Below are 26,085 nucleotides of genomic sequence, written 5' to 3'. Positions count from 1 at the left end.
GCTCCTCTCCCGATTCCTCTCCTATCCAGATCAAGGATGCTTGGCCACCTTCATCCATGAGGCAGTTAGGCACTTACTGAGATTATAGAGACATGGACATGGCACACAAACAGACTCATCTTAGAGTATGATTATGGAGTTCTTCCAGATTGATCACACTGACCACTAGACCAGGGTTGGGGCAAGGTAGAGATCCTAAGCCAGCAACACAAAGCACTCGACAGAGGGTGGATACACATATCATTCTTAGTGATATCCCATCCATGTTCAGGACTGGGGCACGACCGACAGGGGCTACCATGGCCCTTGTTAGACGCAGAGCCATCACCAAGAGGCCATGACGGACCACATTCACTCATAGCTGCCAATGTTCTATCTCTGACCTCATGGCAATACAGCCCTGCCCACCATTGGGCCCGTCATGATATCCCACTTCCCTTTCGGGACCTCCACTCATGTATCTGATGTATTTGACCAGGCTTGATATTAGATCTGATTTGATATGATGATGATGATGATCATGATGTTATGACTATAGAGTACTTAGCATTTAGCATGGAGCTCCACCCTTTAGCATGGAGGAGAGGGTAGGCCAGTCCATAGTTGGCTGTATGATGAACCCCTTGGCTTAACCTAACCCCCTCAACTCCTTCAACATCCATCTTGGACCCGGTACTCTACAGTTGCAGCCATGACATCCTCTCCATATGCACAGAATTACCAACAAGAAGGCTCAAAACGACCCATCCTCGAGCAACAGGATCATATTTTTTATCTGCAGCAGGCAGTGAGAGAGCTACGATTGGAGCTAGCAGAAGTAAAGGCCCGACTTCACATCCTGGAAGGGCCTGGTAAGCAGGCAGTAATTGATGAGGCTGTAAAATCTTGTAAGGATTTTCCCCCTACCCCTCAGCTAGTCTCTACAGTCAAAGATCTTGTTCACACTGAAGTACAAACTGCTAAGAAGGAAGTGATTGTGGAAGTGGACAACAAAGCAAGTAAGTTTGATATCCAAGCAGAGATTAAAGAACACGAAGCTAGATGTGATAATGCAAATAGGGGGGCTCCCATAAGATTGGTTCAAAGAGGAGGACACATATAGTGAAATATTGACAAAGATCAAATCAAGCTTGCCCAACATTGAATGGGTGAATGATGATGAACAGGATGATGATGACTCCAGGCCACTTCTTACATATCACAGCGGAGGGTTTCATTGACCCACCAGGATACACATAGATTCACCTACCCCACTTGATGAGGATCTCTCTTGGGCAGTTCCGAGTCTCTTCACACAGACTTCGCATCGAGAGCAGCAGAGCAGAGTGACTACCCAGGGAGCGGCGCATATGCACACTATGTGACATACAGGAGGTTGAGACAGAGGAGCATTTCATCTTCAGGTGTCCTGTGTACTATGAGATCCGAGGACGTTTCCACTGCCTCTTTAGGGATAGTTATGGGATTTTAGCCCGTTTCCTCTCCTACCCAGACCAGCGGTGTTTGGCAGGTTTCATTCATGAGGCACTTAGACACCGCGAGAGGATACTCCGAGCACGGAGACAAGAGCAGACTTCTTCCTCGGTTGATCCCTCTCAGAGCTCTATCACGGAGTTCTTTCAGCTAGATCACATGGACCCCAACGAGATGAGGCCTCGACATGACCGTGACCCGGAGCCCGTGACCCGACAGCTCAGACAGAGGGTCGACAGACAGATCACACTTGGAGACATCCCCTCCTTGTTTAGAGTCGGCGGAGCCCGACCGACGGGGGTCACAGTAGCCCTGGTTAGATGCAGAGCTACGACCAGGAGACGTGCCAGGACCGCACCTCTGAGTGGCCGACAACACTCTATTGCCGATTTCATGCCTCCACTGCCTCATCCATCCTGATATCTTGCTGTTGCTGGGGATGATGATGATATTGATGATGATGTTGAGATTGATATATAGTTGACCATCGACATGACTATGTTGTACTTAGGACTTAGTACTGCCATTCTGCATTTTTGCATTTTTTGCATTTTGCATTGTGCATTGGTATGGATGCTCGTTTAGTAGCTCCACTACCACAGCTTGTTGTATCAGGATTTTCACAGTCTCATAGACCCATTGGTCTTCCGAAGACTTTAATAAACTTTCTTTCTCTCTCTCGCTCCCTCGCTCACGCTCCCGCTCAATCGCTGGCTCCCTCGCTCACGCTTAGCCCCTTGCTCCTCACTCCCGCTCCCCGCTCCCTCGCCCCTCGCTCACGCTCAGCTCCCTCCCTCGCTCAAGCTCATGCTCCCTCCCTCGCTCATGCTCAGCCCCTCGCTCACGCTCATCCCCTCGATCACGCTCATGCTCACGTCCCTCGCTCACGCTCACGCTCACGCTCAGCCCCCTCGCTCAGCCCCTCGCTCAGCCCCCTCGCTCAGCCCCCTCGCTCACGCTCAACTCCCTCGCTCACGCTCCCTCACTGCCTCTACGCTCACGCTCTCCTGCTCAGCTCTCCCTTGCAGCTCTCAGCCCCTCGCTCCCTGCTAACCCGCCACTCCCCTCAACCACCCCTCGCTCCCCGCTACCCCCCACTCAGCCCCTCGCTCCCCGCTACCCCCCACTCAGCCCCTCACTCCCTGCTACCCCCTCACTCAGCCACCTCCCTCCCTCCTTTTCCGCTCATCCACCGCCCCCCCCTTCTCTACTCCCCTCGCCACCTTTTTTTTTTTTGTTGGAACTTCCAAAAAAAAGAAAAAAAAGAAACCACAACCACCTTTAAAAATAAAATAAAATAAAAAACATCCTCGCCATCTTAGCCTCTTCTCCTTCTCCACCTCTTGGCTGCCTCTCCACTTCAGGCTTCCGCCCTACCTCTCCACCACCTCGCACTGGATGTGCCTCCCATTATGGGGGGGGAACCGGTGCTCCTGCTCCCAGCTGAACACTAACACTAAGATCTGCACCCGCACCCCAAGAGAAATGGGGGACAAAGCCAAGAAAGACGAAAATAACAACAACAAAAAAAAGCAAACGACACAACTGAATTTGGAGGATGTGAACACACGTTACAACCGAAGTGGACTCGGGGTAGACAGCAAGGCAAAGGTAGGACCTGCCTCAGCTTTTTCAGCCTCTATCTCTACCTCAACGTCAACGTCAACCTCAACCTCAACTCCCGCTACAGTGTTAGTTTCGTTTTCAGCTCCAACCTCAGCTCCCTCTATCTCTGTCTCTACTTCGACTTCACTCCCCGCTTCAGGCCCAGCTCTAGTTCCAGCCATCTACATCTACGATCAGTGATAGACTCATGTCCATGACGTCGGTTGTTGTTCCCTTTCCCTCTTCTCCTGTTACAGCTCTCGCACAGCTTATGACCCCTACTTCGGAGGTGTCATACAATGTGCCGCATTACGCTTCATTCTCCCCTCTCCCTCTCAGTCAGCCCACCCTCCCACACCCCGTTGGGACTGCCTCATCCATTCCACTATCATCTCCGTTCCTCACTCAGCCACCGTCCAGTTTTTCCGGACTCAGTCCCACTCTTTCATGCCACAGTCACCACAGTTTTAGCATGGACATGGGTGGACTGATACACCAGAGGCCCATGAGACCCTACTCACGGAGATACATAGTTTCCATGAGCGTGAGATGGAGCTAGCTTGCTTCACATGCGAGCAGGTCCGCTTTAACCAGGAGCAGAGCCGCATCATACAGGAGCAGGCTAGGGCCATTCGGGAGCAGGCGGGTCTTATTCAGAGACTCAGATAGGAAATCATGCAGCTCTGACAGGAGGTCACAGCCATACACACTGCCCCAGGGAGTACCCTAGGGGTCGAGGCACAGATTGTGAGCATGCAATCTGCTATTGAGGAGACTTCCAGATGGGTTGACGTGGCCAAATGGGAACCCGCAAGGGTCACCGTTTCGGCTACCCTCATGGAGCAGTAGCAGAGAGCCAGTAAGGCTCTCAACATCAGAGTACGTGGGATCCCACGCACTGAGGCTACATCGATGGTAGATGCGACTGCGTTCGTGACCGCTACCCTGGGTGTGGCTGAGCATAGGATAGAGAGGGCATGGCGGGTGGGGAGAGATCCCAACCGAGAGCAACCCCTGATCATACGATTTCATGACACTCAGGCATGACTTTCAGCTCTACGACGTAGGTCAGTCCTTCGAGATCAGCCAGCGATCTCTATGGATGAGGACCTCACACCTCTACAGGTTGAGGAGAGGCGCTCTTTGTTGCAGTAGCGGGATCAGGCCCGGAAGGAGGGGAAGTGGGCAGTGGTACGAGAGGGACGACTTCTTACAGGCCCCCGTAGTAGGACACTTGCCCCCTCCCCTACATAGGGAAGCGGGGTCTATGAGACTCAGATATCCGAGACCCTGTCGTGCACCATTTGGAATTGTAATGATACCTTATGGTCAGAACCAGGGAACTTCTCGGAATCCTATACAGGCCACGACATAGTCTTCTATACAGAGACACATCAGAGTCCAAAGCGCCCTCTTCCAATAGTTAGCGGATATACATGGGAGTTTGCCTACAGAGATGAGATGAGGGGTACAGGAGGAGTTTTGAGGTTAAGGTGGAGTTGCAGTCTTTTTCATATCCACACTTCGGGGGATCATTTCAGTAGAGCAGAGAGATACACATTCCAGATTTCTTTGGATCCGGATACGACACATGGACAGCCAGGATCTGTTTGTCGCAGCTTGCTACTTCCCCCCGGAGACCTCCCACTTTGCCAGAGATATTCGAGGTGATGATGAGACACCCCCATTTGCTGCCCTTTATCAGTCCATCGTTGACTTTTCTAGCCGCGGAGAAGTCCTTCTAGTGGGGGACTTCAACGCGAGGACAAGGGCCCGTCACGTACCACTTCTTGATTTCAGAGATGATTCCACTCTACTGGCAGATGTTGACCTTGAGGAGGCAGGTATGCTACGGGTTTCGGCTGACAGGTGAGGTCCATTCTCATCCTATGGGCAGGCCCTATTAGACCTAGGCAGGATACATGATCTCATTATCTATAATGGTCTTGACAGATGGCCCGCTTCAGGTGGTTTCACATGCTTTCCACATGGGGGGGGCTCCAGTGTTGATTACATCATGGGATCCCCTGTCTTCACATATCGCATTACTGACTTCACTGTAGCACCTCTCCGCCAAGGGGCTGATCATACATACCTTTTCTTTCGCATCTCCACCTCCCTTCGCACAGCACCTTCCACCCCACTTAGTGCTTACTCCACCTACCACGATATACGCTTTGATCGGGATCACTCACCTTCTTACTCTGGCCGTCTGTACATACTTCTCACTTATATTGACTTCATACCCCTTTTAGAGGATTGTGCTGCCCTTGTCACCCGCTCACTACACGAGGCTACCATTCACGCTTTTCCCCACACCACCTGCTCCACCCGCCCACCACCCCCTAGAACCGTACCCTGTAATAGTTGGTACAATGATGAGTGTAAGGCCTTACACCGTCAACTCAGATTCGAAACCAAAAACAGTCTTCCGAGCGCACCAGATACGCTATGTGAATACCGTAGACTGGTACGGAGGAAGAAACTAGACTTTGTTCGTCGAAACGAGGAGGAGCTACTGAACATTTTGTTTAGTAACAACTCTAAGGACTTCTGGCGGAGATTTTTAGAAGAACGGTCCCTCTGCCACTCACTGACACCCAGATCTGGTTTGATTATGCACGCACACTTTATGACATCCCTCCATTCACCAGCATAGGCTGCGAGTGATATGGTCAGGCGATCCCCTACTTATGTGGGTGGGAAGATCATCCTTATGGTCCCATGGTATAGGGGTTTCAGTGTAGTGGACTTCGATGCCTGCTTCCGCATTCCTCGCCATCCAGTTACCCTCATTTTCTCAGGTCTCGCAACCGAGCTTCGCCCGATCATCAAGGACCTGGGGGCGCACTTTGGCTGGCCCATGCAGGACACCTACGTTGATGCGGCGGCAGCCCAAGGGGTGCCACGCGTCAAAGTGGCAGTCCTAGATTCACAGAGTATCCCCTCGGAGTTCGAGATCAAGACGGACACAGGTGTGGTGACATGCCACGGCTTCGGGCACCAGGTGTGCTTCTGCCCTCGCTTCATGAGGACAGAACCTTAGAAGGCCCCCATCCGCAACTCAGGATCCCCCCCGCCAGGCATCGACACCCCCTCCCGAAGGGGAAGGCTGGACTGAGGTCAAAAGAAAACGGAAAGGAAACAAAGCAGGACCAAAAAAGCCTTCCCATCTACAGCAAGATTCCCCCCCTGTGGTCACCAATCAACAGCAGCCCGGTAAGGGGAAGGAGAAAGGGAAGGAGAAGATCAGCTAGCCTCCCCCTCATCCTTCACCCCGCCCTCCCTCCCCTCCCCCCTCCTCCTCGGTCCCCCGACCTCCACCCCCTCCAGGATCCCCCTTAGCACCGGTGGTTTCTGGTCCCCTCTCTTCCTCGAGCATGATCCAAAGGGAACCCCCCTCTCGGCCTGCGCCACCTGCAGCCCCGAAGTCAGCACAGACCTCCCCCGTGCCTATCCCTCTTGGCCCGGCGAAGGGGAGAGGCCCTTCCCCGCAGAAGGCCAGCACCATTCCAGCTTGTTTGACAGCCAGCACTCCTCTCTCTGGTTCAGACTCCTCATCCTCGTCCCCACACCCAAGGGCTGCTCCTAGAGCTCTACCTCTGGAGTTTTACCGAGCAAGACCTTGGGATTATCTGGATGCAGTGGGTATTGGCTCCTTCCCTGCATGCCTAGACATCAGCATCTTCTTCCTCCGCAAGGGGGCGGAGGGTAAGGTGTCCGTCCTTGCCCCCCACGATGGTCCTAGCTATTCCTTCACTATCACCAGTGACGGGAATGAGCAATGGACGAATGAAAATGTTTGGGAGACGATTCGAGATCAGTCCCACGAGTTGGTGCAGGACTGGATCGGTAGCAGAGCAGCGGAGCTTCTTCAGCAGCAGTGGAAGGAGGGTGACGTTCGTCTGAGATGGCGCCACAGCGCCAAACGATTCTGCCTTTTGGTCATTATTTGGCCGCCTTTGGAGTGGGTCTACGCGGAAGGGCTCTACCCGTGGAGGACCTCAGAGGTAGCGGGCTTCTACAGTATTTCCCTAGCAGAGGCGTCGAGCTAGTTAGAGAGAGCTTACCACCATGGGACGAAAGGGCCTCTCCCCTCTGTTGAAGGTTTTAGAGGATGGGTCCGATGATCCGGCCTCTCCTTTGAAACCCTCACAGAAGCGCCTTCGTCTGCACACTGGACATCCTCCGACCACCTCGACATCAATCGCAAGCAGACAGCTATTTGTGGCCCATCTCCCTTCTTCATGAGTATACGCATTATCTCTTGGAACATCAACGGGTTCCACTCATCAGGAACCCGCGGCCCCAGGAAGATGGTGCTCAGACAGGAGCTCCAGCCAGCCTTGGTGGGAAGGGTAGATGTGCTCCTATTGCAAGAACACAAGCTTTTGGCTTCTCAGACCAGTAATTGTGGGAAGGTCCTCACAGGACGCTCCCACACCTACTGGGAACCTTCGATTGGCGAGCAGGGGAGGAGCGGGGGTGTCTGTACCTCCATCGACGCTTCTCTAGTTCAGCATGTGTGTGGTTTTGGCACCCTGATCCCAGGACGAGCGCTTTGGGTGGGCTTGAATATTGAGGGATCCCGTATCGGCATCCTCAATATCTATGCCCCGACCGACCTCAGACGGAGAGCCGCTTTTTGGAGCTCTTTGACAGACTTATTGCCAGAGATGGATTCTTGGATTGTAGGAGGGGACTTCAAAAACCTTGAGACCTTAGAGGATCAGCAGGGACGGGGCCCAGAGTTCCTCGGTATAGCTCAGGCGGAGCAGGCAGATTGGGACTCCTTCTTGTTCGCAGCGGGAGGTCGGGACAGCTGGAGGGAGCCTTTCTTTCGCAGATGGACAGGGAGTCTGGACTTCTCTTGGGGTTACAGGAGGGAGGGAGGCAGACTTCTGGAGCGGCTGGACCGTTTCTATGTCAGCGATTGGGCGCTTGGCAGAGTTGGAGAGTCAGGAGTGGTTCCAGGGACGACACTCTCTGACCATGCCCCAGTCATCCTAGTCCTGGACTCAGCCTCTCACTCCTCACCTCCACGCTTATGCCGGATCCCAGACTCCATCTACTCCAGAGCAGTGGTTCGCAGCAGGATATTGGACCTGTGGGAGCAAGATTGGGACCCCATGTGGGATATGGCAGCACAGGTAGCTCAGGCGCTTGCCGAGTCTAGTCTCATCTGTCAGCAAGAGGTGATTTAGGTCAGGCAGCAGTGGTGGGCGAAGGAGAGGGGTCTCAGACGAGATCTCGCCTCGATTCAGCGGATGCAGCAGTCTTCTCCAGGCTTTGAGGAGCTCAGACGGCAGGAGGTTTGAGCTCGAGCCATGCTAGAGGAGATCACCCAGCGACGCTCAGAGTTCTCGTTTCATGCTTCCAAGTCCTTCTGGGCTAGGAAAGGCGACATGATGTGCAGAGAGTTCCTCAGGACTCATGGCCAGGTCAGCAGGGGAACAACCCCGATCTCTTAGAGCGCAGGATGGTAGTGTCAGGACAGATCCAGACGAGGTCCGGGCCTTGGCGACAGATTTCTACAGATCCCTGTTCCAGTAGGAGCCCCTAGACCCTCGCGGCTGCCTATGCAGGGAGGAGGTGTGGAGGTATACACCGTTGCTCGTGCAGCCTAGCATGAGTGATTCCCTTCTCGTCCCTTTCACCGTGGCAGAGATGCAGGATGCGGTGAGCGCTATTGACGGGCAGAAATGCCCAGGTGAGGATGGCCTCTCTAGAGCTTTCTTCACCACCTTCTGGGAGCAGGTCCACCAGCCCTTGCTCACAGCCTTCTAGCATATCTTCTCCAGCAGACAGATGCAAGAGAGCCTTGCGACAGGCTTGATTTGCCTCATCCCCAAAGGGGGGGGACCGTCAGGAGTTCAGATAGTGGTGCCCTATCACCCTCCTCCCGACCGCCTACAAAATCCTCGCCAAGATGATCAGTAGCCGCATCCGCCCCTTGCTACACGACTTGATCCATGACACCCAGATCGGTTTTGTCCAAGATCATAGCATTTTGGACAAAATTTTCACTTTCTCAGAGGCGACGGAGTGGGACCAGAGCACAGTGGCCAGCACCTTGCCATACTCCTTCTTGACTTTGAGAAGGCGTACGATAGGGTAGACTGGTCCTTCTTGGAAGGTACACTCTCTCGGTTCGGTTTCCCGGACGAGTGGATCAGAGGTATTGCTAGCCTCTACAGGTCAGCCTCCAGCCGGGTTATCATCAGCGGCAGGATGGGGGAGAGATTCACCCTCGAGCGCTCGGTGCGTCAGGGCTCCCCGCTTGCGCCCTACCTCTTTCTATTTTTTGCGGAGGCCATGACCCACTTCCTACAAGCCCGTACCACTAGTCTTCGCGGGATGCATCTCCCTATTTGAGACGATGCAGAACTTCTGGACTCCGAGTATGCAGACGACACAGCCCTATATGTGCAGGATGATATCGAGTCACTGGAGCGAGTGAGACTGTCCTTAGAGGTTTTTTGCTTAGCCGCTGGTGCGAAAATCAATTGGCATAAGTCAGTTGGTTTTCTTATGGATCTGGGAGCCAGCTCACAGTGGGGTATTTTCCTGGGGTTTCGCTGGATCCCTAAGGACAGACGACACGTTACCTGGGATTCCAGGTAGGCCTGGACATCACGCCGGCTCAGCAGTTCTTACCGGTCCTAGCCTCCATACGACGGAAGCTAGTCTTCTGGAGCACGGCTCGGCTATCCTTGGCAGGCAGGGCCCTTGTGGTCAACAAGGTCCTTGCCACCGCTTGGTATGTGGCCTCTTGCTAGTGTTTCTCGAGATCATGTGTAGCCCAGCTGAGGAGACTGGTGCGGAACTTCCTTTGGTCTGGCTCAGATGGTTCCGGCACCACCAGAGCCCGGGTCACCTGGCAGACGGTCATTCTCCCCCAGACAGAGAGCGGCCTTGGCATATAGATCCAGAACTGTAGAGTTAGGCACTACTGGGCAAGTTAGTCATCCGTGGTTTGACCCCAGGAGGGCAGACGTGGAAGCTCTTGCTTCAGTATGGTCTCAGCGCGTGTACCCCCCAGAGAGGGGGTGATTGGCAGCCATCTATCCGGTGGATCTTCACCTCTGCCCCATTGACTCAGCCCCATTCCCCCTTCCTCCATAGCCTCGTCTCAGTCTGGAGGAAGTTGCGACATAGCCTCTCCCAGGTTCCCCCTAGCTGTCGAGAGGAGATAGACAGACAGCCCCTGATCTGGAGCCAGGTGACAAATGATACAGGTTGCCAGCTTGGAGAGAGATCCCATATCCCTTTGGGCGCTCTGGGCGCGTGGGCCCGCGCGCTCGCTCCAGGTTTGGAGGGACAGCCAGCTGAGCCCAGGCGAGTTGGCAGCAGCAGTAGGTACGGCACGTGGGATCCAGGCTTGGCGAGCGGAGATCGATGCTACCATTCCTGCAGGTTGGAGGATTCCCATGGTCACCAGACAGCTCTTCCCGGGAGATGAGAGGTGGCTAGGACAGTTCACACCCCGGGGCATTCCTTTGGTGGTTGCAGGCCTTTTCTCAGACTCCTCGATCCACTTCTTCTCCATCGCCGATGATAGCCGCCTCCAGAGCAGAGAGGTCATGATCGACCCCCAGCTTCCCTGGCAGCGCCTTCGCATCATAGGCCTGCAAGGGAAAACGTGGCACATAGACCCCCCGATTATGCAGGAACAGGACTGGAGACTCTGGATATGGGAGGGCCGTTCCTTGACAGAGGTGGAATGGGACCCAGGGGAGTGGCGCTGACCACCATTGGAGACCTCAGAGAACCCTACCCCCTTCTTCTCTTACAGTGCGCGTACTGGTAGGTGTGCTCTTGGGGCTCTCCAGCGCAGGCTACCCACACAAGCACATAGTTGGTATGCCCAAGGGATCTCTGGTCTTTCTTCGCACATTCTGGAAGACTCTTTGGGCAAGCTGGCGGCCGAGGAAGATCTCTTACTTTCTTTGGATGGTGGCACACAAGGGGCTACCAGTTGGCAGCTAGCTGAGGCAGATGGGGCATTGCCAGATGTGTTTTCAGGAGGAGTCGTCCCTGAAGCACTGCCTTTGGAGCTGCTCGCATGCGCATATAGTTTGGAAGGGAGTCATGGGGATCTTAGCGAGGGCTGCACCCGAGCTAGGACCGGTCACTTGGGGAGCCGTTTGCTGGTGCAGCACCGAGATGGGACATCACTTGGCTTATGAGTTCTCTAGGCAGGATCCAGTCTTCTTCATCATGCAGGCCACCTGGGCAAACATGGACAGCTTCCCTTGGCATCGGACAGAGACAGATGCAGGAGCGATGACTCGGCACCCAGTTTGGGAGATCATAGGGAGCATTGCAGGCTGTCATATCTGGACTTTCAGATGCGCGCAGACCTTAGGAGATCAGGCTTCTTCTGCTACCCAGACCCTAGCAGACATTTGGAGCACGATCATTCACACGCTCAAGGGTCAGTGGGATCAGATTCAGGGGGAGTCCCGGGCAGGGAAGGAAAAGAGACGGCGCTTCCTTCGCGACTGGGACCATCGAGAGCTGTTCTTCCAGCACTCTGCTCAGAGTCTTCAGTGGCATTACTCCCCCCCACCGTGGCTGTTTGTCCACTCTCCGATGATTATGCCCTGAGAGGCTTGTAATTAGCATTTTGGCTCCTCGGGCTGTATCCATTTTGTGATTGCAGCCTGCTGGCCTTTAGGCCCTCTTGTACTCCCGTTTTCAAGTAATATAACTAGCACTACTTTTTGCGGAAAAAAAACGATTAGGAGATCACCTGGGCAGTCTTGTACCTTATGAGAGAGGCTCAGGTCGGGTCCAGATAGGAGTAGGGTGGACAGAGGAGATCATGAACACCACAAGGTTGTCCGTTATCACCAACCTTGTTCAGCCTCTACATAGATGAGCTTGAGACCTTTATTGGGACACTAGGAGGGGCTGGTTGTTCCCTAGCAAGTTCCTTGCTCCAGATTCTCTTGTATGCAAATGATGTGGTCTTGATCTTCCTCAACAGAGAGTATCTAGCGGCACTTAGATGCACTTCATGCCTTTCGTGAGACACATGATCTAAAGGTCAACCTTGGTAAAACCAAGGTCATGATCTTCAACACATTCCGGGCAGCCATGCACAGAGAGCACTTCACCCTAGGAGGGTTGCTGGTGGAGATGGTTGCATCCTACACTTGGGGTTCTTTCTACGGCCCGGTCTTCACGATGCGACTAGCACTACAGACCCGATTGAGCAGGGGGTACACTGCACTAACCAGACTAGAGCGACAATGTTCTCATTCTCACTTCCAGGAACTCCGGGAGAAAACCCTTCTCTTTGACACTTTGGTGTGACCAGCAGACATGTATGGCAACCCTTGTTGGGGGCTAGACCTATTAGAGAAAGAGTGGGCCCGAGTTGAGAGGCTTTAGATTCTCATGTTTTTATGGATGATTCGCAGTAAGGCCTCAGTCCCACATTAGATATTCCTGTGGACCATTCCTACTATAGTTTGATGTGGCTTTTCAGGTTATCACATATCTCTACCACAGTAGACAATATGGCTCCCACACTATAGGACAATGGTAGGCTCCTAATCCATGGCACTGGCGGTAGAGGGCGAATAGAGGTGTTGTTATGCATGCACATAAAAAGGTTTGAGAGCTTGGGGCTACACATTAGATAGGTTGCCTCCCTTCGAATAAAGCGTCGAGGCCCCCTTCATCCCACTTACATATCACAAGGTGAACCAGATCATTCGAGAGAATATCTTACAGTTACACACATTCAGGACTTGGTTAGCACCTTGGGAGTTTCCTGTCAAGCTTAGCTTTTCTAGAGACCACTGCTTGCGGATTACAGCAGGTGAGGGCTTCATCAATCCACTAGCATACACACGGATTTACCTCCCCACTCCTTGAGGATATCGATCGGACAATTTCGTGTTTCATCACACCGCCTTCGCATTGAGAGTGGTCGGGTAGAGTCATACCCAGAGAGGGTCGCATCTGCACTCTATACGATCATCGGGAGATTGAGTCAGAGGAGTACATTGCTTTCAGATGCCCTGTGTACTATGAGATCAGAGGTCGCTACTATAGCTGCCTCTTCAGGGATGGTTTCAGATTCCTATTCAGCTTCCTCTCCCACCTAGATTAGAGATGCTTGGAAGCCTTCATTCATGAGGCCGTCCAACACAAGGAGTCGTTGCTTGGGACACGTAGGCGAGATCAGTGTACACAGCTATTTTGCTCTCAGAGCATGATCACTGAGCTTTTCCAGCCAGATAGCATCGACCAGCAAGTCTTACGGAGATGGCAGACACAAGGACAGCCAGAGATGCGATAGACTTGCCAGTGGTGTGAGGCACAAATTATATTGGGCAACCTTCCCTCCATGCTCACTACATCGGAGACACGACCCATAGGGGTGATAGGGGCACTTGTTCGCTGTAGGGCCATAGCTAGGAGACCACAACGGGTCACACATGCCAAGAGCCGCTAGCGTTCCATCACAGATTTTATGCCACCATAGGAGCCTCGCATGGCGACACCCCCCTCTCAAGAGTGACGCCTCGCCTCGGAGAGCTTCTCTTGGTGCCGTTATGTTCATGATCATGGACTTTCCTTTTATGTACTAATCATGGCTGCCCACTTAGTGGCTCCATCCCTTAGATCATTATATCAGGTTTTTTTTAGTCTCATAGACCCTTTGGTCTTCCAAAGACTTTTAAAAATCTTTCTTTCTTCTTGTGTGTGTTTGTGTGTGTGTCACACACACTTTTTTTTTTTGTGAAACCAAGAAAATTATATTATAAAACATTCATTTACATCAGGGCAGTGCTCAAGAAAAGAGCCAATGCCCTATCCATCAGAAGCAGTAAAAGAAAAGCTGAATACAAGAAACACCTAAATCGTCCTCATGTAAGGCATCATATAAAGACTACCGCAATGAGGCTCGGAAGAACTCATAAGGGTGCTGAAGGGGAGAATTCAGATATGCATGATTTTGCTGCAGCCAGAGGGTCCATAAGGCCCAATATCTGATCCATTGGAAGAAAAGAGAATACTGTGACAAAGAAGCTGATAGTTTGCCATACATCCATAAAAACCTGTAGAACCTGTGTGCAGGGAATCTGAGAGATAAGAAATAGGAGATCTTGTCTAGAAGGTCTCTGGAATATGAACAAAACCACAATAAATGCGGAATACTCTCAGGAGTATGATGACATCTTGGACAAAGAGGTGAGGCAATCCTTCTTTGAGCCAATTTCACTCCCATTGGAAGAATACCAACAATGCATCTCCATAGAAAGAGTCTCTGCTTCAATGGCATTTTCAACTTCCATATCAATTGCAAATTTCCTTTCCACCAGGCTAACGACTTATTCAGATGCCATAGAGAATTAGCATGATGAGCAATCCAAGGAGGAGGTAATATCAATCGATAAGCCTGTATAGAAGTCAATAAATGCAAAGGCCGAGAGGATAATCTTGGACTTGAAGATTGAAGGTGCCAATCTTGAAGCCTGTCTCTTACATTCAATGTTGGAATCGGAACCAAAGGGAGTAAGAGATCAGCAATAGCTTTCCAAATAGGTCTGTGATGCGTCCCAAGATTGTATTGTCGGCATGCTACCGGAAAAGAGAGAATATGTCCTTGCGTATCTACTACGTCATCAATGAACCGGATGCCCAACTTCATAAGATTGTAAGAATTGGTGCACGTGCATGCACATCAAATGGCATGGCTTTTTTAATAGGTGATTTAGAAACTAAAACCATGGAAATGCTAGCTCTTTCAAGTGCATACATGATACATACATACATCCGTCCCTATCTCTTTCTCTCTCTTTTTATAAACACATGCACACATACACATACATCCATACGGTTATGTGAAAAATTAGTTATGCCTATATGGGGTGTTTAGTGGGTTTTAGTGGCATGTGTGCGGGAGGCCGTACAAGGGGTTTTATAAACCAATCTCCGCCATGGAGTCCAAAGGGAGGTAGGGTGTCTTGGTTTTTAAAAAGGGTAAGGTGTGGGTAAATGAGGGATGGGGGGAGAGTCTAGATAGTTTGAGGGAATGGGCTTTGGAGCCCTGCAATTTCCATTTCGCAAGGAACTTGTCTCTTCCTCCTTCGCCCTTGCTTCCGTGGATGTGACAGTCAGTTGTTAATCTCAAACATTTCAGTCCTTTTGCGATACATACATATGTATGTATGTATGTATGCATAATGTATCATGTACACGTTCATACATATGCATGTACGTATATATGTATGTGGGTATTTTGTATACAAGTTGACCCTGCTTTAATGACTGTCTCAATAAAAGTAAACTAGTGGAAGCAGCAGACTTTTTCTGTGATCAAGTGTTAAACTCCTAGGATTTCTCAATTTAGCATCTCATTTTGTAGCTTGTATTTCTCCTTCTTGCAGGTCACCAAATTGAACTTAGATATTGTAAGGGCATTGGCATTAGGTATGCCAACAAAGTACTGGCTTTTGTTCTTTGATTCAGTAGCATCTACTCTCCATGCAATATTTTGTCATTTTTCTGAAACGTGGTGTTGTTACGTTTGCATGCTCAAACTTGATTCCTTGTTGACCAGAGGGCATTCCAGCTGTTGGAGTTTCCCCGTTTTCTGCTGGCTGGTCAACTCATAACCGAATGGTAAGAGATTCCAGCTTGGAATGTGAGGGTCTTGCATAGATTGAATAAAGGAAATTGGATGCTTCATAGTAATTTCCATTTGGTAGTATTAAGAAGTACACTTTATTTCATTCTTTCCATGCTACATACAAAGCATGAGAAAATGGAAATGGTGTGGCTATCATATTCTTCCATATGTATACTTTTGATCAAATTGAAGGAAATCAAGGAAATGTAGGAACAAAGTGGAGACAGGTTGTGAACACAAGTGAGCAAGAGTGCACACACAAGAAAGCTCCAATAGAAATGTTCAAATGAAACAATACAAGTACTTGGTATATATAGTACCCAAGTACTATTGGTCAACCATAGGGTTGACATTATGCCTACAACACCATATCTTTGTAATCTCTTACAAATCCCCCCTCAAAGATATGACTGAAAGTACCTTGGAAACGTCTCAGGTGTACCCTGCAGTACCTAAAGTACCATGGTTGCACAGATTCATCCAGATGGATATGCAACCTATGGGAGTACATGAAAACAATGTCATTGTGAATCACTTCACAACCCCCCTTGACATTGTGACAATGTCTCTGATCCCCAAGCCATGTCGATGTCGTAGGAAAAGATTTGTTGACAGGGCGTTGGTGAAGATATCCGCCACATTGTCCTCAGATGGACAATAGATGAGATCAATGAAGCCATCAGAAATACAATCCTGCACATAATGATACTGATTTTCAATGTGTTTCATGCAAGCATGAAAGACAGGATTGTTGGCTATGGCAATGCAACTCGGGCTATCACAGAAGATAGAGTTTGCTTCGCCATCCTGTGCATGATGCAAGTCATGCAAAAGCTTCCTTAACCACATTAACTCCGTAGTGGCTGAATTTGCAGCTTTGTACTCTGCTTCACTGGAGGAAAGACAGACTCGCTCTTGCTTCTTATTGAGCCATGAGATACAGGCTGAACCCAATGAGAAGCAATAGCCAGTAGTGGACTGTCTGTCGTCAATGTCCCCTGACAAATCCGAGTCGGTGAAACCACTCAGCTCGAGATCACAATCTGAAGCATAATGCAAGCCAGGAGAGAGAGTGCCATGGACGTATCTGAGAACCCTCTTTGCTGCATTCCAACGTGTGATCGTGGGACAATGCATGAGCTGGCTCAAAAGCCTTGTGGCGTAGGCAATATCAGGCCGTGTGGAGCATAGATATATCAAACTGCCAACCAACTGCCTATACAAAGTGCCATCAAACTTTTTAGTAGAATCATGCTTACTCAGCTTGAGTTCCTTTTCCAATGGAGTAGCCACAGGCTTACAGTTCTCCATTTTAAATTTCTGCAACAATTCTTTCAAATACTTTGTCTGTGACATAGAAATCCCATCATGGGTCTGCCAAAACTCAATGCCAAGACAATAATGCAATAGGCCCAAATCTGTCATGTCAAAGTTGTGACATAAAGCGGATTGCACTGCTGTAATTTGTTGCAAATCACTGCCAGTGAGTATGATGTCATCCACATATAGTACCAACATGACCAATTTTTGCTGCAGAACATACAGATTTGGTTCTGTATGAGTGTTTACGAAGCCCTGGGACAGCAAAAACTCATGTATCTTTTGATACCACGCACGAGGTGCTTGCTTTAGTCCATATAGAGCCTTCCTGAGCTTGCATACCTTGTGCTCTTGTCTCTTCACCTCAAAACCTTGGGGCTGATGTACATAGACCTCCTCTTTAAGATCTCCATTGAGGAAAGCGGTCTTGACATCCATTTGGTACACTGACCAACCATAAAATGCAGCAAGAGAGATGACAAAACGAATGGTGGTCATCTTGGCCACTGGAGCAAGAGTCTCCTCATAATCTATCCCCTCCTCTTGTGCATATCCCTTGGCAACCAAACGGGTTTTGTATTTCTCAACTGTGCCATCTGAATGGTATTTCACCTTATAAATCCGTTTCGTGCCAACCACATTTTTCCCAATGGGCACATCAACCAAGTCCCATGTGGCATTCTTCTCAATGGATTTAATCTCAGCTTCCATAGCTTTCTGCCATGCCGGATTATGCTGAGCATCCTTGAAGCTCTGAGGCTCATTTTCAGCTTCCATCATTGAGGTCATCAAAGCAAAATTGACCTTTTCCTGATTTTTCTGAGTGTTGGCCCTGGTTTTCCCCAAAGTAGGCTGATCCTTAGCATCTTGAATGGTCAACCTTGCCCAACGTGGAATAGCTGTACCACTCAGGGCTGCATTAACATCTTTAGTGGCCTCACGACGTTGATAATGTTTCCAAACATGAGGCTGTCTATTCTCAATAATTGGCTGTAAATCTAAAACATTTGAGGGAGAGCCATCCTCAACATGTGGCAAGCCATCTGAACTATGAGAAGTAGGAGGGGAAGCATCAAGAGACTCCATCTCATCATCCTCAAACTGGATGATGTCCAAAGGAGTGTCATCGTATGGTGGCAAGTCTGCACTAGCGGGCTGCATGCACTCATTCTCAGCAAAGAGAACATCTCTGCTGATTATTACCTTCCTGGTAGTGGGATTATAAAGCCTAAATCCCCTGCTTTCAGTGCTATACCCCACGAAAATGCATTTGACACTCTTGTCATCAAGCTTTGTCCGATGTGCATCTGGAACCAAAGCATATGCCAGTGAGCCAATAACTCTGAAATGACTAACCTTTGGCTTAAAGCCATACAAAGCCTTAAATGGAGTCACATTAACCAAAGCTTTGGTAGGGCATCTGTTTTGAATATAAGTGGCTGTCACCACTGCTTCTCCCCAAAAAGCCTTTGAGACTCTCTTGAATTTCAGCATGCATCTCGTCATCTCCATGAGAGTACGATTCTTCCTCTCAGGGATTGGATTATGCTGTGGTGTGTAAGGGCATGTCAAGTGATGTTTAATCCCATGTTGCTTCAAAAATCCTTGGAATGCATGTGACATGTACTCTCCCCCTCTATCTGAGTTGAGTGTTCCAATTCTAGAATTGGTTTGATTCTCAGCCATAGCTTTGAACTCCTGGAACCAATAGAACACCTCAGATTTTTCCTTCATGAGAAAAAGCCATGTGAAGCTGGAGAAGTCATCTATAAAGGTCACAAAGTACCTTACTCCTCTATGCGTGGGAATGGTCATGGGGCCACATACATCACTGTGCGCTATTTGCAACACTCTGGTTGCCTTGACCCAATTCTTGCCTTGTTTATTGAATGGCAAGTGATGCAATTTGCCAAGTGGACACCCTTCACACACTTCATTTGCTGGTTGCTGCAATTTCGGCATTCCCTGAGTCATATTATTGTTGTACAAGTAGGACAATGCCTTGTGATGGACATGTCCAAACCTGGCATGCCATAAATCAGCCTGCGAAGTGTTTGCTACAGCCAATACCTTCTGATCATAAGGCTGAGCATCAAGCTTGTATAAGCCTCTTGTTGGGATAACTATGGTCAAGGGCTTGCTCTATGGTGCATGTGTGCATCTAGAGGAGTCACATGTGTGTGTGTGTGTGTGTTGTAGAGGCACATCTAGTGCTATGATGTGTCTAGTGTGTGACCTAAGTGATGATGTAAGCCAAAGGTCCCCACATGGGAGGTTCCTTTGATTTAGGCCAGTCCCACTGATGTAGGGGCTGATTGCCGCTGATATAGGGGAGGTGCCTACACCATCCTCTCTTTCTATAAAATGGAGGTCATTCCTTCATTCTAATACATCGATTTTGCCTCACTTGTGCTCTCACTCTTTGTGCCATGATGCATCTCTTCTATCCCCACTCTTCTACATTTGGTATGAGAGCAAGGTCGATCCTACCTAGTTCCTAGAGTCACCTAGAGCCCAAGATTTCATCTTCTTCATTACCTTCATTTTGTTTGAGCTCTCTTATGGCCTGACCATTGGAGGCGCCATATCTCAACATCCGACCGTTAATTTTTAGAACGCTTCATGCTGTAGCTTTATCTAGTTAAGGCGCATGTCTTCCGTGTTGGGATCTGCGCAATTAGGCTTCTGCTGCCCGTGCCCTCAGACTGCTCATGGAAATTTCACGCAATTCAGCCTGCTGGAGCCATATCTCGTTAATTCCTGTGAGGGCGTGCTAGGCGACACTCTTGGGAAGGTGCTGATGAATTTTGGTGGACAATGGTCCACAGAATGCTGAGAACAGAGCAAAAGACTAGTCGAAAAAGGCGGGATTTCCACAGACAATGCAGCCCGTTTTTTCGCCTATCCTCTCTTGAGGATCTTCTTTGATGTTAGGCCTTTCATTTGTCTCTGAAAGCCCTTTGAATGCCCTTCTCTACAGCCTCAATTACACCCTCCAGCTTCAGATTGTTTGATTTGGGAGAAACAATCAAAATATGGTCAAACTTTGACCATCCCAGAGGTTTGACCAGTCAAAAATTTTATTCTATATCTATTTTAGCTGGCTGCACTAATAGATCTCTGTTTGACTAAGTATTGACTCCGAAATGGACTCCACAAGTGTCATGGTACTTGTCATTTATGGTGATGATGTTTACATTGTCTATGTTTGAGTGCCATTTGCAAAGGTATAGTTATCATTTTGAAGATAGTTGATTTGTGTTGAGAGATACCGGTTGTAAGAGAGTAGACACTACCTGACAAAGGTAAGACCCTCTCATGGCTACTTATAAAATTGACAAGTTCAATGGCCAAGCCATACTTGGCAGATGAAGATAAAGTTCATGCTTATGAATGAAAATCTATGGGACTTAGTCAAGGAAGGAACTCAAACCTCTCAGGAAGGTGAATCAACTATAACAAAAGGTATGAAAAGCCATTGACTCTACTTCTACACCTGCAGATGCAAAGAGAATTGAGAAAGCCTATGCCATTATTGCATTAGGTTTGGGTGATCACTATGTACACCACATTTCACATTTGGAATCCCCTCTTGAAGCATGGCACAAGTTAGACATATTGTTTGGTGCTAGTTCTCATACTTCCAAATTAAATCTGAAAATTAAGTTCTTTGAACTTAAAATGGAGGGAGATAATGTTGCTGCCCATGTCAACACTATGAGAAGTATTGTGACACAACTAGCTTCAATTAATTCCCATGTCACTGAGGATGATGCTATGGCAGTGCTTTTAAAGAGCATGCCTCAGGATTTTGACTATGTGGTTACTACTTTGAAGAATCTTCCTCAACCCTCATTAGAAAGCATCATTAGTGCTTTACAAGAAGAGGAAAGAAAGAATACTTCAAGAATGTGCAAAATGCATACAGAGGCACTTGCAGTGAGGTTTTCAAAGAGCAAGTACAAGGCTTGTAAACACTGTGGGAAAAACAATCACCTTGAGAAGGATTGTTATAGAATCAAACTTTGCTCATATTGTGGAAAGAATAATCACTCTGAAAAGTTTTGCAATGAGAAGAAGAGGACTATGTCAAATCTGGTTGAAGAGAGAACTCCATCAGCAAAAGAAGCATCCAACTTTGTAGTAGAAGACAAGGACTTTGCCTTTTGAGCAACTTGTCTTTGAATTTTTGTTTATCATCACTCGGTCAAATTTTGAAGTTCTCTACCTGGAGTAGTACTTAGGATTGTGCCTAGGATCCAAATAGGCCCAAGATGGTTGTAAAAGAATGATGAAAGAGAGTGGTATAAAGGGAATAGGGGTGTCACATGTGTGTGTGTGTGTGTGTGTGTGTGTGTGTGTGTGTTTTAGAGGCACATCTAGTGCTATGATGTGTCTAGTGTGTGACCTGAGTGATAATGTAAGCCAAAGGCCCCCACATGGGAGGTTCCTTTGATTTAGGCTAGTCCCACTGATGTAGGGGCTGATTGCCATTGTTATAGGAGAGGTGCCTACACCATCCTCTCTTTCTATAAAATGGAGGTCATTCCTTCATTCTAATACATGGATTTTACCTCACTTGTGCTCTCACTCTTTGTGCCATGATGCATCTCTTCTATCCCACACTCTTCTACACCTCTGTCATATGTGCCTGTTGCTACAACCTCATACCCTTTCTTTGGATCCTTGATCCTGCATTGGTTATCCTGAAATTCGACCAACATATGTGGATTATGAGCAATGTTTGAAACTGAAATCAGATTTTGTCTCAAATCTGGAACATACCAAATATCTCAGATATACTTTAACTTTCCCATTATCAAGCTGAATAGGAATGTGCCCAACTCCGATGATGTCTTGAGAAGCATCATTGATACATGTAACCTGTCTACCATGAACAGGTGTGATGCTCTCAAACCACTCCTGATGAGGAGTCATGTGCTTAGTAGCACCACTGTCGATATACCATGTATCACTTGCAATAAGGGAAGCATCCCTTGATTGATTTTCAGCATTCAAATCCCCTCTGGCATCCATTTTCTCACTAAATGCAACAAACACAAAATCTCTATCACTTTGGGCAAGATGAGCTTTACCATGTGCATCTGAAGCATGAGTTTCAGTGGAGGCAACAAAATTACTGCTAGAGCTGTCCCTTTGCCTTTTCGTTTCATTGGCAATCCTTTTCTGACACTTTGTGATGTAATGTCGTGGCTTCTTGCAATAGTTGCATTTACCATTTTTCTGATTTTTGCTTGAACTGCTTGCATTCCCCTCCTTGGGCTGAGTTGTATGGCTGTGTTTTGGCTCCAACTTTTTCTGAAATTTTCCCTTTCCACCCATGGCAAGCGCTTGCTCACCCTGACGAGAGGCTTTGGCAAAATTTGAGCATCTCTTCTCTTCTTGCAACAAAAGCCCAACCAACTCATCGAACGAGAGTGGGGCTGCCCTGAGAACAATGGTCAATGAAGTGACGAATGTGCCATATGAGGACGCTAAGCTATTGAGAGTAATAGAGATGAGCTTCTTGTCTTCTATTTCCTCATCAATACTTGCGAGTTGATCACGTAGATCAGTGATCCTGACAATATGATCAGTGATGGCCTGGCCTTCCTGTATCTCGAGATCCTTGAGCTGATTTGTCAAGGCAATGGCCCTTGCCTCATTCTTATTATGAAACATGTTTGCCAATCTTTCCCATGCTGCCTTTGCATCCTTGCACGACTTATAGTCGTCATAATGTGCCTCTTCACATTTGTGGCAATCAAAAACATCGCTTGGGCACCGTGGCGGTCGAACTTTTTCTGCTCCTCTGTCGATGCTATGGGACTAGCAGGAGGGGCTGTCGCAGTTTGCTGTCTGCCTGTATTCTGACCCAAAGAAGCTGTCTGGATGTAGATGAGCCTGCTGGCCTCACCTCATCCCCACTAACAATATCCCACAAACCCTTACCAACCAAGATGTTCTTAAGCATGAATGACCACAAGGCTTAGTTTGGTCCATCCAGCTTGTCACCCTTGGACAAATTGCCAAAACTGTCTGAAAGAGGCGACATGATGCAAAATGGGATACCCACAAGCTGCAAATGTACCTGCAAAAAGAACTGCAAGTCCCAAAAGTGCAACTGGCTGCAAATGTGCCAGCAAATCCCAAACAAATGCTTGCTGCAAATACAAAGTATGACTAGCTGCTCTGAAATGCCACTGACTGCGCAATGCAATCACTGCAAAAATGGCATAAACCAATCACTGCACTCTGCTACAATTTGAAGTGCAATCCCAAACTGAAAATGCACAACCCAAATCTGAAATAGCGCACGCACTCGTAGCGCACCCATGAGTGCTCAAATGCATCCAACGGAGCTCAAAGGCATCCACAACTGAAAAGTAATTGCAAATGCACCCAACAATGCAGAGTATCTGCAAATGCACCTGAGAGTGCAAGAGTATGGGCTGCAAAAACAGTCCCGAAGCGAAATACACAGCTCAAAACACTTACTGAAAGCGCACCGTGGCCCGAACCACCTGCAAAACAGTCCACTGACTGTGTGGGCAAGCTAGAGATGACAAAGGAGCTGAAGTGAGCTGCTTGGAGCTGAATGAAGCTGTCGGGAGTACTTTTGAACACAATACACATGTAGGGAAAAGCCTAGAGAAGTATGGAGACGCCTGGAGCAGCTGGAACACACCCGGGAGAGACAAGAGCTGAAAAGAGTCCAAATTTGAGCAAAAACGTTGAAAAACAGTCGAAAACTGCTTGAATCACCTTCTAACAAGTCGTATGGACTCGAAATCAACTTTCGACAAGTCGTACGGACTTCTAGCATTGTCGTGCAACTGTACGAACAGATCCGTATAGACGTACGTACAACTATACGGATACATTTTTTTTTTCCCGCCTGGAATGATGCGGGACAGATTTGTTTGTATGTGGCAGCTCAAAAATTTCAAAAAACGTTGAAATCGGACCCCAAAAGGTCAAAAAACAGCCGTTGGACTGTTGGAGCTACCTCAAACGAAAGCTGGAGAGCTGAATGTGAGAACTAGGAATGCGCACTAGAGCACCAAGCTTGCGAGAGTTTGGAAGCAAGCGCGGGAATGGGCTCTAGAGACGGAAGCGCTCTGATACCAAATGTAGGAACAAAGTGGAGACAGGTTGTGAACACAAGTGAGCAAGAGTATACGCACAAGAAAGCTCCAATAGAAATGTTCAAATGAAACAATACAAGTACTTGGTATATATAGTATCCAAGTACTACTGGTCAACCATAGGGTTGACGTTATGCCTACAACACCATATCTTTGTAATCTCTTACAGGAAATAGCTTTGCATTACTTGATTAACAATATATGATAAAAATAATATGTGATGCCAATACAAGATCTTGGCCAAATACATTTTTTGCATACAAATGCATGTGAGAAATATGATTGATAGATGTAACATAAGACTGCATATAAAAATTTCAAAAGAACATATAGAAACTTTATACATTTAGACTATTCCATCTTTCAATGCCAATGTTGATATATGATTCTACATTTTGTACTCTATGATATATTATGTCTTAGATGAGGATTGGGGTTAGAAATAGACCGTTAGGGACATATGGCAAGCTATATCATCAAACAGGGGTTGTATTTCTAGGCACTAGCCTTGCCCTTGGATGCACCTCAGTGTAGAAAGAGGAGGACCCTCTCCACCAATTGATTGCAAACACGGCTCACTCTTCCCATAGTTTCTTGCCTCAGTGTCCAATCCTTGGGATTTGGGCCAAATTACAAAGTAAATTGAAGAGTAGATGTGGAGCTAAGTATGCAAGGAGAACAACCTAGGGGTGACGAAAGGCCAAGTTGAGCTGTTCATCACACATTGTCCTTGATGGAGGTTCTCTCTCCACAGTTTCCTCCAAGACTAGAGCCTACCCCTACAAGCCTCCTCGGGAACCTCCAATGCATCCCCCCATATCCTCCCTCAAAGATAGTTTCTCATTCCTCTCTTGAGGGCCTAGCCATCCCCCTCCCAAAACACCGATCCTCTACCCTCGGCCACTTCTCCTCCATCTAATCCTCTTGCGAAGCCAGCCCCCCCAATCCACCTGGCACCTCAACCACCCCTCAAGACTCTCAGGCCCTGCTACAATCAAGCCCCTCGCTCAAACCCTTCGCACCAAACCCACCCATCCCTGCCCTCCAAAATACCCCTCTCCAAGTTTTTCCTCTGAGCAACCACGCCCATCAGCACTCAAGTCTCAAGCTCTAGTTGTGCCTTGTCGTCCACTAGGGCTGAGAAAAGGACTGCCAGTTGGGCATCAACAATCTATGATGTGATGTTGTCATGCATGACCACAAGATCTCTCTTTGCATAGACAGCATTCCACTTTTCATTTGCTCAAACTTGGTGATTGGTATTTTACCACTGGATTTTGATGCTCTGCATGATGTATTTCTGCCTTTAGGTTCTTCTCTTGTCTACTTCTTTCATACTTAATAGAAGTCTATTTCATGAAAAAAGAAAAAGATGGACTTGCTTGGTATTTTAGAAATCCTTCTACGTTGATCTAATGAGCAGAAATCATGAATATATGCATTCCGACTTTTTTTTGTGGCTTTTGTTAGTAGGGCCATATCCTTGATTGCAAGCGCATATTCATCTTTATAGCTTTGATTTTCCATTTGAGATAGCAATTAGTGCCTTGCAATGTTTAGTATTCTGACATGTGAATTTTCTTTTGCAGCTTGAGCATTACAATATTTCAAAATTGAGAGAAATAATCGATGCAGGTTTGATACCAGTATGTCTTACTTTTGTGCTTCTTTCATGCTTCCAGTTGTTTGGAAAATTTCTTAGGATATCACAACAAATCAACAGCTTTCAAGTGAAATCTTCTCTCTCTCTCTCTCTCACACACACACACACACACACACACACACACACACATTTTTTTTTGGGGTGAAATCTTTGATTGATTATATTATATGAGTAGCAACCTCAAAATAAGGTGCTACAATTACATCAACTGAAAATTTCAGTAT

General features: G+C 48.1%; 1 protein-coding gene across 1 annotated transcript in view; it reads left to right on the top strand.

Moving 5' to 3' along the window:
* Positions 1–26,085, top strand: part of LOC147892944 (Amino acid kinase family protein) — a 64,390-nt gene that overhangs the window by 27,288 nt on the left and 11,017 nt on the right. Inside the window, exons 4-6 of the mRNA XM_087387244.1 lie at positions 15,489–15,531; positions 15,662–15,723; positions 25,788–25,844. Coding sequence (XP_087243370.1) covers positions 15,489–15,531; positions 15,662–15,723; positions 25,788–25,844 — 162 coding nt within the window. The remainder of the gene's footprint in view (positions 1–15,488; positions 15,532–15,661; positions 15,724–25,787; positions 25,845–26,085) is intronic.

This window comes from Dipteris shenzhenensis, chromosome 16, assembly GCF_047967505.1.
Source record: "Dipteris shenzhenensis isolate YYH24624 ecotype China chromosome 16, Dip_SZ_1.0, whole genome shotgun sequence".
NCBI classification, from domain to species: domain Eukaryota; kingdom Viridiplantae; phylum Streptophyta; class Polypodiopsida; order Gleicheniales; family Dipteridaceae; genus Dipteris; species Dipteris shenzhenensis.
The sequence above is the reverse complement of the archived record's forward strand: the minus strand, read 5'-3'. Positions and strand labels throughout refer to the sequence as shown.